Below are 13127 nucleotides of genomic sequence, written 5' to 3'. Positions count from 1 at the left end.
AAAGAATCTATTCTGGAGAGGTCATAAGACTTTTACTCCAAGAGATTCCGTCATTAATCTAGATATTCTGAAAGACACAAAAATCCCATTCCAACAGCAAGTCCTTTAAGGGTTATAAAATTGTTATTTACATATAGTTCTTCAAATAAGGTTATCAAATGAGTCTACTCAAATAAATGTTGAGATGAACTAAATAGCTTATAGTGTTATAGTTTTACATATAAAGCTCCACTAAATAAAACTGAATATTTTCATTTTTCTTTTTATGAAATAAAATTCATATGAAGTAGGTTTTAAATTAAATCAGACAAAAACCAAATATAATTTATTTGTATTATTGTGAAAGAAATTTACCATTTTAAACTAGTCTATCCTCTTTGCAACTTAGATAAAACAAACTTTTATTCCTAAGCATCCTGTATCAGTTCAAATAGGGCTGCTGTTGGCAAGTATAGCATATTTATGTGAAGTAGGAAAAAGCATCCTTTCCTTTCTTCCATTAACAACCCATTATTTTTAATCTGACAAAGCAGTATATACTGGTCAAAGAGGAAAAGCAAAGCAAGTGTGTGAAATAAGAGAGGATTCTTTGGTTATAAATGTATTTCCTGTTAAAATATCATTTCTTATTTAAAGGGCAAGAATATCTTCATCGATCTACAGACAATAATATCATCTTTTACAATATTGAAACAGGAGAATCATATACCATTTTGAGTAACAGCACCCTGGTATGTATGCAACATCATCTCCCTCCTCAGAAACGTTTGCTAGCTCTTCAAGGACCAAGGAGCAAGTTCAAATTCTTAGCATCTGATCTGGATTCAACCTGCCTTCCCAGCTTCAATCCTGCTTGTACATCCAGTTCTCTTCTCTAGAAACACTGGACTACTGTCCTACTTTCTTCTCAATCACCTAGTATCTGCCCTCCTCTGTGGAAGTAGTATGGCGGAAGTTAAGAGTTGGGAATTCATTCCTTACAGTCAGGCAGGTTGAGGTTCCAATACAGGTTCTATCATTCACCAGTTACAGAATCTTGGATAACATTCTATACTGCACCAATTTAACTATGCCTCTATAAAGTGGGACTAATCATACTTCTTTGGGTTAATATAAAAATGAAATGAAATAACATTTGGAAGTGCTTAGGATAGTGCCTTCTACAGATTTAGTGCTCAATACATGGTAGCCATGATCTATGCATATATGCTGTTCTTTATTCCTGGGTTTCAACCCTCTACTTCCTCTACACTTCAAGCTAATCTTTTCAAACCAAGTTCAGATGAAACTCATCTCTGTAACCAATGACTCATCTGGATTCAATCACTTCTTTATAGCAGTTCTAATGCTATATTGAATCTCTTTTATAGAACTTTCTAATTCGTAGTGTTACTCATTCACAGGTCTAACATTATATGCTTTGGAAGTCGCAAATTCTATCTTATTTCTTGCATCCTCCAAGATGTATAGTATAGTGAATTTCTTTGCATACACTAGATACCACATAAACATTTTTTAGTTTCATCTGAAGTATATAGATGTAGGAGTGTATTAGTGATATGATATTCTTTTAGAACTATTAACTTATATGACTGTTATTTTTTTTCTGTATGCTAATCACCTCTTCATAATTTCAGAAAAGTGTGAATGCTTCAAATTATGGCTTATCACCTGATCGGCAATTTGCATATCTAGAAAGTGATTACTCAAAGGTATCAACTCTTTAATTTGGATGTATCTGATTATATCCCCTGTTAATCTACTGTTAGTTTATAAAAGTGAAAGAAAACAAGAACCTGTCTTCATCGCAAGTATTCAAGAAGTAAATAAGTCTTTCAAAGAATGACTAAAACAGGCAAATAATTTAGAATTGGGCCTTCTGGTTGGGTTATCATTATGTAGTGCAAGCCACTTTCCTCTAGAGAAAAACACTTCATTTGGGAGCACTGATATCCATCAGAAAGGGTAAATTTATCTTGTATTTCTAAAGCTGTTTTATATCATAAACCATTAGTTAATTCTCATATAGTTAAACCTCATGACAATTTATTATAATTGAAAATGGAAAAATCAAGTTGTAGATTTCGGTGATGTGCTCAAACACTCTAATATATATTCAGTACTAGGTCAGGGTTTAAATCTGTTTTAAATGATTAACTATTACTTAATTTCTCCTTCCTGAATGAAGTAAGAGTGGAAGGTGATCCTTTTATTTTTTTTCTCCATATACTGACAAAAGTGAAAGTAATTTATTATCAGACTAGATTTCTAACAGTTACTTTCACATCAAGAACCTTTTGTTTTGACAACCATTTTGATCATTGATCATTTTGCAATGACCCAGGCCCTAGGCATCAAGTCTTCAAAAAGACATGCTTCAGCTGGGTGTGGAGGCACAACCCTGTAATCCTAGCTACCTGGGAGGCTGAAATGGGAGGACTGCAAGTTTGAGACAGCTTGAGTAATTTAGTGAGACCCTGTCTCAAAATTTTATAATGCATAAATAAATTTTTTTAGAAAAGGAAGACATACTTCAACCAAATTGAGCTCCTTTTCAAGAGTTTGAAATCTCTTTAAGAAACAGAATCCAAATAGTGTTTGTATCATCAACAATCACTAACCTCAGCACAAGCATACTTTAAAAAAGGAGCAGCTTTGTTCAGGAGGAATTTTAAGATAAATCTCTCCCATTTATTTTTTCAACTTCTATTATGTAGAAAACTGCACTTAATTAAAGTCAAGCAGTTTTCAACAGGAGAATATTTTGAATGAAATTCTCCACAAAAGGTATAATTATTTTTACCAAGGTGCAGGACAATCCCTATGGGCTATGAAAATCATAGTGGTTTTGCTTCAATTCACATAAACCAGAAGGGAAATTTCATAGGATAAAGTGTGTCAGAGATAAATCCCCCCCAACCCTTATACTAGGGATTGAACCCAGGAGTACTTAACCACTGAGCTATATCCCCAGCCCTTTTTTATATTTTATTTAGAGACAGGGTCTAGCTGAGTTGCTTAGGGCCTCGCTAAGTTGCTGAGGCTGGCTTTGAATTCATGATCCTCCTCCCTCAGCCTCCCAAGCTTCTGGGATTACAGGGAAGATAAGCTTTTTATATTAAGAAATGATCTAGATATGCTTTTTGTGGAATGAAAGTTGAATCACTGCTGAGATTGGTTCTGGAACTTAGACAAGCTTGCAAAGTTTGCAAGAAGACTTTAAATGAAGTCTTGATTTGGAGGTAAAACATCCTTCATAGTTCCTTGTGCAAACAGTACTTTTGTAACTCTGAACTTTGAATGGGATGCTCTGTGATTATATGTTATTGACAAGAGCCTTTTAAAAATTGTAATCTGTCTTTGTCTCTCTTCTTTCTGACAGCTTTGGAGATACTCTTACACAGCAACATATCACATCTACGACCTTATAAATGGGTAAAACATTGCCACTACTTACTAACACCATTTAATATCCAGAATTTTCCATTTCATCTCCAGTTTGAAATTGACATGATATAATATTATTACTCACTTCAATGTCTTACTTTTTTACCATAGATGTGAACCCAAAAAACTGAAAATTTCAAGGAAATATTTCTATGAGATATTCACCTTTTTTATTTGACTACTATTTTGTATTTTTTACACAATATAATTTTGGTTTTCCTGCTTTCAAAGAGAAAATTATGGATGTACTATTTATGGAAATAAACATATGTAGTCAAAGGACAAAAACATGCATGGGAATGAGATACTATTTTCAGGAGAGTGGCTATTTCATTGAAGGGAGGTGGGAGGGAGAGGAGGCAGCATTTGTTGTGGCCAACACATATTCCATGAATTGATATAAAAATTAATGATTATAAAATGGCAAACTAATTATTTCAAAAGTGACAAAATGTTCATTAATATTTAAAACATTAAATATTTTCCTAAACTTAGATAATATATAATGATGAATGATGTATCACATCATTTTCTTTATTTTTATGTATGTCTTAACTATTTGAAATAGTTATTATTTAAAAGAAAAAATTAAATGAATGTATAGGTAGGTGAGAACTGAAAGACAAAATTCCAAGCAAAAGAAGATATAAAGGTCCAAAAGGGAGATTGGACATGGAATTGCAGGAAACCCAAGGTATGTCAATTTAGCTGAAATTGGAGGAGGGACCTGCTTACCAGGGAGGGTTGTGTAAGGTTGAAAGAGAGTTGAGTCCAAGAGGCACAGGCCAAATTATAATGAGGAAACCATTGAAAAGCGTTTAGATCTCTTTCTGATGACAATAGGAAATCACTGAAGGATTTTAAATGGGAAATGACATGATCAGATTTGCCTTTAGAAAAATCACTCTGGCTGGGTGTGGACAATGAATTGGTTCAGTTACTCATCTTAATGTGATACCCTCTTTGCTGTTATATAAAAGGTAATAATAATTATATGGCTTGAAGAGGCATTGAAAAAAATCTTCTAGTCTGTTTCCCCTTTTGTCTGTCAAGAACACATTTAAAAAAATAACTATCTGTTTCTTTTAAATATTCAGAAGAGTATCTGATCTTCTTAAAATGTCAATTAGGAAATAGGAGCCACTTCTTAAATAGACTCCAAAAACCTAATGGATTCTGAGTCTTTCTCTCCTCTTTATCCACATCATCACCACATTCAAGAAATACTTGCTGAATACTTATCATATTATAAACATATACAAGAGATCCAATAAATTTGCTCTCAAGAAAACTTTAGAACTGTGAGGTGAGAATCAGTCTTTCAGTACAAATTCTTAAGTCTTTATTCATGCCTGTGCTTTTCTTTTAATCATTTTTGGAATTCTCTGTGTTGAAGTTTACCACATTTGAAAGGATTCCAAAGAAAAATGACAGTATTAATATTTTAATTATGACTTGTATAAACTTTAAAATCTAAAAATATTAAATATTTAGCTTGTCTGCAGTGAATGTAATTAAACACTGTTTGTTTTCTCTTTTCTGCACAACTTTCAGGCTTTTTTTCTCTCTGATCAGGTGAATACAGTATAAGATGAGTGAAGGATGAAAAATTAGTTAAGATTCAAGACATGACTGAATGCCACTAATTCCAAACCTCTTTCAGACCCCCAGAGACTTTCTCTATCACAAAGAAAATTAACATGGTTCTAGTTTCAAGCTAGATAAGGAATATCTAGGAGATGAAAGCCTTTGTAAAGTACCCTCATCCTCCTTCTTTCATACCATTAGTGACTCAAAATGGCAGCTGTGGTGACTTGCTCTTTATGAAAAAAATGTTCACTGAAATTTTCAGCTTGGTGCTATCTGTGTAATCCCATTGACTAATTCCACCTGGTACAAAAACTAAGTCAGTGTTACAGTGTCAAAGGTAATATGAATACTGACTGGAAACAGAGTTGCAAACCAGGAGAATGTCCTCTCTCAGTCATTCCCTGATCATATCCTCCAATCTCTTTCAATTTTTTCCACGCCTCCCGAGGTGAGGTGCTCAAATCCTGCCCTCTAGTGGCCAGGTTTCCCACTGCAGCACCCATGGTTACCTTTCTCCAAGGTAGAGATTTTTCCTATCAAACCGTGCCATATCCCCTCATTGCTTTCTAGGTATCAAGCTGTATGAACTAATAAGTTAAATAAAGCTAATATGTGCTACAGGTCTTCACAGGTGTCTAAGAATTCAGAGAATAGGAAAGGAAGAAATATCAGGCGCCTATCAGGTCCAGGTTAGAGAGATTTATGGAGGAAGGAGCAGGGAGTCTTTCTCGAGGCTCCTCAAATTAGACTTTGGAGGTAGGTCTTGCTGTGTTGTTCCACAAAAACTGTCTTGATGAAACTATTAATACAATCTTCCAGAAGGTTAACTTAAACATGGCATCCTATGACTCTCTAACATAAAATTCTGAATGTATTCTTGCTGAAGAACTGTGAAAGTTCCACAATACAAGCAACTCAATTGAGTACTTGCAGAGTAACTCTAAACATCGAAGTGAGATTTTTGGCCAATAGAATATTCTCCATGGGTGGAGAACTTTGCAAGCTTAAGGCATACTGCCCAGTATAAGATCTGTTTTTCAGTTTAGCTTGAGATCAGATGTTCCTTTCCTTTTCTGATTTCAAGTCAGATCCCCGGGGAGATTGTCAAATGGCATCTTATTTTCAAAAATTTGAAATGCATATGCATTCACAGAGATGGGGGTTGTGAATGAGAATGTGGAAGAGCACATATTAAACTTCAGCACAATTATAGAATTTCAGAGTTGGAAGGCACTTCAGCCACCATCTTAATCTGGTGTGTGCAAATTTTACAGTCTCAGGGGTTAAAAGACTTGAGTTTAGTTTGGGGTCTGCCAAAAACTAGCAATGTGATCTTAAAAAGTCATATCATTGCTCTAAACCTCTCAACTATCTTCTATAAAACAAACAGATTCTATCAGATAATTTCTAGGGATATCCCTACAGTCTATAAATCTATCATCCATTTACCTCACTATAAAGGTCTGAAAACAGACTCAGGAAAGTTAAGTGACTTATAAGTAACTAGCGGAAGGAGCATCCAGCACCCACTTCTCCAGTCACAGAGACATTTCTTAGAATTGTCCTTCCTTTTTATGATTTGTTACATTTTTCTGTTTTTACAGGGGTTTTTGTTGTTGTTTTTGCATTGAACCGCAAAGTATCTTGTGTTTCTTTCTTTATTTTTTTCTTCATTTCTTTCTAGAGAATTTGTAAAAGGATATGAGCTTCCTCGTCCAATTCAGTATTTATGCTGGTCGCCTGTTGGGAGTAAATTAGTAAGTGTTTAAATTATAGAAGTGTTTAATCATTTAAATAAAAGAGGAGCCATTTGATTTTGGCCTTTGTTAAATTTCCCTGCCTAAACGGAAAAAGAAAAAAAAAATACATTCATGACTATTTTAGTGGTTAAAAACGGGAAGAGTTTGGATAAATTGAAACCCATCTGAGAATTCCGCAAAATCTCAAGCTCATGGATAGACTTCTTTAAATATCGCAGTCAAAAACTTTATCCTTATACTCAGCCAGAATGCGTTGTGCCAGAAAACTCAGGAAAAATATGGTTTTCACAAGTTTCCCAGACTAGCTTCAGACAACATGAAATTTTGTCCAAGCTCTTATTTAAGGACTCTAAATAAAGATTAGATCTGGCTAGCTATTAATATTCAGAGTTTATTTGACTTCTTGTCAATATGCATAACTACTTATTTGGGTAATAAAAAACTAGTATAATAGTAGACTTTATTTGATGTAGATTTTTAAAACCATAATCAATGTTAATGTGGGTTAATTGTTGAGGTTTTTAACCTATTGAAATATTTTTATTGGGAGTCTTTTTTGTATTTGAATTACCACTCTTTATAAAGGTATTAGTGAATAATTAAAACAAATCTATAGCCTTTACTGTACTTGGTAGGAAATTTCTCTATTGACTAACTTGCCACCACTTCCAGGCATATGTATACCAAAACAACATCTATTTGAAACAAAGACCAGGGGACCCACCTTTCCAAATAACATATAATGGAAGAGAAAATAAAATATTTAATGGAATCCCAGACTGGGTTTATGAAGGTAAACTGTATTCTTTTTCTACTGTTGCTGTTTTAGGCTTTAATTGAAAGCCATTTTGTGCATTCAGCAAGATTAAACATCTTATTTTGATAAGTGGTTTCATTTCTGAAAGCTGTTATTAAGTTATGAACATGATATGCATATAGAACAAAATCTTGTTATCAAAAGACCGGTAAAATTTATTTTCATGAACATTATTACAAAGTAGTAGTAATGATTTATATCCCAAGAAGTATTTAATCCTTAAGTGCTGTGTTAATCTCCTCATGTTTGCATTTTCTTAAAAAAGAAAGCCTTTTCCCCCCAAAACTAAATAACTGTTCGTGTTATTTTGTGAGAAAATATTCTTAGCTTTTTATACTCTCTTGAATTTTGTCCCCATTCTAGATGATGTAGAATCAGCACTTAATTGAAACTTAAATGGTATCTAATCCCTGCCTTATCAAATTTATGTTTATATAAAAAATAAAATGTCATCAACCCCATTTTTAAAAAATTCCAGGATAAAAACTCAACTCTCAATGGCTACATATCCTTCCTAGTAAAATTACAGATCTCTCTGTTTGAGCAACTTTAGGTTACTATAAAAGCCAAAAGCTGCCCTAAAGGGAAAAATTAATTATTACTAATATGTTTATAATTTATTTTTAAAATTTCGCTTTTCATTAATGTCAGTTGCTAACAAGACTAATTCATATTTAATATGGCATGTAAGTTTAAACTGTTCCTCTTAAGTCATACTACTTATTTTTGTAAAAATAAATATGACGAAGTATGTCATATGTCATATTCAGTCCATAAATAACTATTTGGAACTGATTGCAATGATCTTATTCATAAGATATAATTGTAATTAATATACTAGTGCTTATTTTTCAGAGGAAATGCTTGCTACAAAATATGCTCTCTGGTGGTCTCCTAATGGAAAATTTTTGGCATACGCGGAATTTAATGATACAGATATACCAGTTATTGCCTATTCTTATTATGGCGATGAGCAGTATCCTAGAACAATAAATATTCCATACCCAAAGGTATGTTGACTACTTTTAGCAGATGCCTTCGTTTCTTTGGTGTCAAAATGAGCAGTCATTATCATGAGTGGAGGTGGGATCAACATGTTCAGAGAGCTTCTTGTCCTTGTGCATTGTAAGGCAAACATTGTGCTATGCTCTATTGTTGATGTGGACATCTGTTGCTTTGGACATCTGGTTGTGCTGGATGAAATAGTCTTTGCAAAATCCATTGCAGAATCTTTGAGAAACATATGGTCTAGATCATGGAGGAAAAACAAGCTTAACTTAATTTTAATGTTTTTTTTTTTTTTTTTTCATATTTCAAGTTCCAAATTCAGGGTAAAGTTCTGTTTTGCATTTCCCTCTTGAATTCTCATGTAAATGCAAACTAGAATGGGAAATGCGAATGTTGGAATTTGATGTTTCTGTCAGGTAGAAGCAGGCATGGGTTATGGTGTTTTTTGGGCATAGAAGGCAAGTAAATTTTGTGAACCTCAGTTTCTTCTTCAAGGAAATAAAAGAACTGAACTGGGGTAAGTTCAGAGTTTCTTGCATAACGAACATTCTAGAGTTATTATCGTGCATTCCTTCTGTTCAGGTCCATGACTACAGAAAAAGGACCTGAGTATACAACAGAATAGCCAAGTCACCGTGAAAAGGCATTGTACCCTAATTTCAATTTAAAAGGAAAATCTAAAAGAAATCAAACACAAATTCACCTCTTGCATGAAGAATTGGGTATGATTTTAGGATGTGGGGCTTTTGTCTTCTGCCTATTGTTTTTACTTGCCAGGAAGAACACTATCATGGATGGACCCAGTGGGTCCCTGTTTGTGCAAAATGATAGATGTGGATCTGCACAAGTGGACTCAGAAGCAAGACAAAGATGCAACAGAGAAAAATAGAATTGCAGATAGTATCATGTTTATATTAGAAGTAATTTTAAGAGATCAGTAGATAGGAAATGAGTGTTTAGATAGGAGACCCCTCAAGGGCTACGTAGAAAGTTGGAAATGTTTGGAAGTGAGAAATCCAATATTTGGGGTCTGAGACACAAAAGAACTTAAGTCTTTGAGTTTATGGGAGTGAAAAAGATCAGGAAACTCAGAACTGAGGAGTGACTGATACTAAGTAGGAATTTTGGACCCACATTCTCATGTTCCTTTGAAGCTTGGAGTTGCTGAAACATCTAGCATTGAAGAGTGAGATGGGAAAATCCCGAAGAATCAAGGATCTCCCAGCCACATCTGGGAGGTCCTAGGAAAGACTAAACAGTTCTCTAGAGGAATGTAATCAGCACTGGGTCATGGAACACTGTGTACCTAACTTTGTGGATTTACATTTTATTATAACTGGAAGAGTCTCTTCCTTTGCAGTAAAAAAACAGGAATTCTAAGAAACTGTCTAGGCATGAGCTATACTGTCATGTAAATTGTAGGCATGCCATAACATAGGAAGTACAAAACAAGAAAAGTGTAAAATCCCATGGACACTTTATTTGGAAGTGGAATTTTCCTAATCTTTTGGGATGCTAACAGTAGTAATACAAGCAGCTAGGAGACTGAGCATTTGGTTACTGTCCTAATCCAAATTACATGGCACAAGCAAAAAGTATGTTTCATTTATTTCTTTTCACTATCCTAACAAACCAATCTTCTTACTCCCCTTAGCACACAGATATATGACTATTATAATGAAAGAACTATTTTGAAAATCAGAAAAGGGAATATGGATTGAAAATTTTCGTATCCCAAACATTTTCTACTATAAATTGAAGCTCTTTCATTAAGCACTTAAAATGTGTTCTCTTACTCTGGTTGACAACATTTGTAACTGCCCTGAAAATAAAATTGAAATGAAGCTCCTGGTCATACTATAAACAGAGTAAATGTAACATAAAATACTTAACTTTATTAGGTTTTAAAAATGTATCTAAATTCCTTCCTAAATTCATTTTAAAGTGTCTTTAAAATGTTCATGATAAGTGGAATTTCATGAACTTATATATTTCCATTTTCTTGGCAGGCTGGGGCTAAGAATCCTGTTGTTCGGATATTTATTATCGACACCACTTACCCTCAGCATGTGGGTCCCAGGGAAGTGCCAGTTCCAGCAATGATAGCCTCGAGGTGATTAATTTCAGATTCTTGAATTTCAACTGAATTTCATCATGTAGAAACTTCTTAATCAGGGTTTATAGTTGTTTTCTAGGGAGTTTATGAATGTGCAAACTATAAGCTCAAAAAATAAAATCAGCACACAAAATATATTCCAAATTAAAAATCATAAATAAGTTTCTTAAATTGGTTTTTAAAAAGTAGCCCTTTTACACTTATGAAAGTGGCTACAATGATCAACCTATATGAAGCTTTCCTCAGACATACAGCTGTCAGCTTGGGACCAAAAGGAAGATAGTAAAATTCATGTATGTCCTCAGTCTCAGGCTTCTTCAAGTCTGGTTTAGTTTCTCTCACGTGAAGGTTTATAGATTTATGTGCATCATATGTGCATGACAAACAAGAAACGATAGACCAACCCTCACCAAATCTAAGGATTTTAAAATTTATTTTATTTTATTTTTTATTTTTTTGGCTAGGAAAGATAATCTCTTTTCTATTTTCTAATCCTAGAATTATCTACTTGGAAATTATCTATAGACAGATGGAAAAGCAAAGTATTCTCACTTCCCCAGCAAGATACCTCATGTAGATAGATCTTCTCTGTTTAGGCCTGACTACAGCAACTGCCTAGTCCCACAATTGATCCTCTGTGATCTTTTTTGTTGAGATGGTAAGAGAAAGAGTCCCCACATCCACCTTACCACTTCCCCATGCCTAGAAGACCCAGGCTTTGGCTTCTCTAGCCTTATGAAGGAGAATCAACTGGGGCCTAATGATTGATCCCTGGCCTAGAAAGGAACCACGTTGGAGGCCATTGCTGGGACTTGACAAAATGAATTTACTCTTAGGTACTAAAAACAACTTTAACTTTTCAAACTATCTGCTCTTCCTCACCCCAATTTAGTTGATGGAAATGTGACTAAATATTTCATTTTTTTAAAAAGTGTCATTCTCCTTAGGTGGGAAATGGAATGGTAGAAATAGCACCATATAAAGAGTTAGGAGACTTGTCTGAACATCTGTAAAATATTGACAATATAACAGCAATGACTCATTTCTTATTATTATTTTGAACAGTTATTATTTAGCAGGCATAGTCCTCAAGCACCTTAACAAATTTTAACTGATCTTTACAGATTTAAATTTGATAATATTGTTTCCACTTCATATAGAAACAAAAACACAGAATGGTTAAATAATTGACCTGAAGTTATGTAACTAAGAGGACATAAAGACAGAATTTGAACCTCAAACTCCTTTCAGTTCTATGGAAGATTCCAAAATTCTGTGGTTCATTTCATTTCATTGTTATTTTATTTATTAACTTATTATGGTACCAGGGATTGAATCCAGGGGCACTCTACCACTGAGCTATATCCCCAGTCCATTTTATTTTTTATTTTAAGACAGGATCTCACAAAATTGTCCAGACTGGCCTCAAAATCGCAATCATTCTGCCTCAGCCTCCTGAGTAGCTGGGGATATAGACATGCACCACTGTGCTGACTCTGATTCTCTTTACATCGAAATTCCCTTATTTACAAATCTTCTTCACAGTCAAGTAATCTTTGCTGCCATTCATTGACATCTAGTATGTACCACACACTAATTTAGTTATTTCATGTATAACATCTGGTTATTATATTAACCCAAATTTTAATACCTCTTATCACAACTAATACTCTGGTTCCAAAAAAAAAAAAAAAAAAAAAAAAAAAGCCCACCTCCAGACAAAACTGGTCACTGTATTTGGCTTTCTTTACACTAAGTAGATAGTGAAAAGTTGTGTTTCCTTTCACAAAATACCAAGTTTGGTGCTTTCCTCCATTCTAGACAGAGCAGTAGCTTTGGCCATATGTCTTAAATTATTAACTAAGATGTGACTATCCCAGGATGGAGGAAAGACTCAAGTGCAACAATTTTATTAGATGAATAAACTCTCAAAGATATTTTTAAAAGTCAGCAGATACACTTAAAATTCTTTCCAGAGAAAGAAAAGTTTTATCTTCTTTTTCTACTGAACAAATATTCCATAATAATAAAATATAAAATATATTCTTTAGAAAACATAAAATAAGAAATTATTTAAATACGATATGTGTTTATAATTGTGACTTATCTGTTTTGATTTATTTGCAGTGATTATTATTTCAGTTGGCTGACATGGGTTACTGATGAACGAATATGTTTGCAATGGCTAAAAAGGGTCCAGAATGTGTCTGTCTTGTCTATATGTGATTTCAGGGAAGACTGGCAGATATGGGATTGTCCAAAGGTAAAGTATATTAAAGCTAGAGATACATATTTTTGAGGATGAGAGCACCCATAGCTAACATGTTATATATAAAGACAATTTCTGCACTGAACTGAAGATACTTTGCAAAAATGTACTCTGTACTCA

The 13127-nt window shown here is 33.9% G+C and overlaps 1 protein-coding gene across 1 annotated transcript in view; it reads left to right on the top strand.

Annotated features, from left to right (window-relative positions):
- Positions 1 to 13127, top strand: part of FAP (fibroblast activation protein alpha) — a 71580-nt gene that overhangs the window by 17698 nt on the left and 40755 nt on the right. Inside the window, 8 exon segments of the mRNA XM_079132489.1 lie at positions 637 to 731; positions 1638 to 1712; positions 3383 to 3435; positions 6722 to 6794; positions 7470 to 7590; positions 8470 to 8624; positions 10632 to 10735; positions 12866 to 13001. Of these exon segments, the coding sequence (XP_078988615.1) occupies positions 637 to 731; positions 1638 to 1712; positions 3383 to 3435; positions 6722 to 6794; positions 7470 to 7590; positions 8470 to 8624; positions 10632 to 10735; positions 12866 to 13001 (812 nt within the window).

The sequence above is a fragment of the Sciurus vulgaris genome, assembly GCF_902686455.1.
Source record: "Sciurus vulgaris genome assembly, chromosome: 3".
Classification (NCBI taxonomy): Eukaryota; Metazoa; Chordata; class Mammalia; order Rodentia; family Sciuridae; genus Sciurus; species Sciurus vulgaris.
Note: the sequence above shows the minus strand (reverse complement) of the source record. Positions and strands in the feature narration are given on the sequence as shown.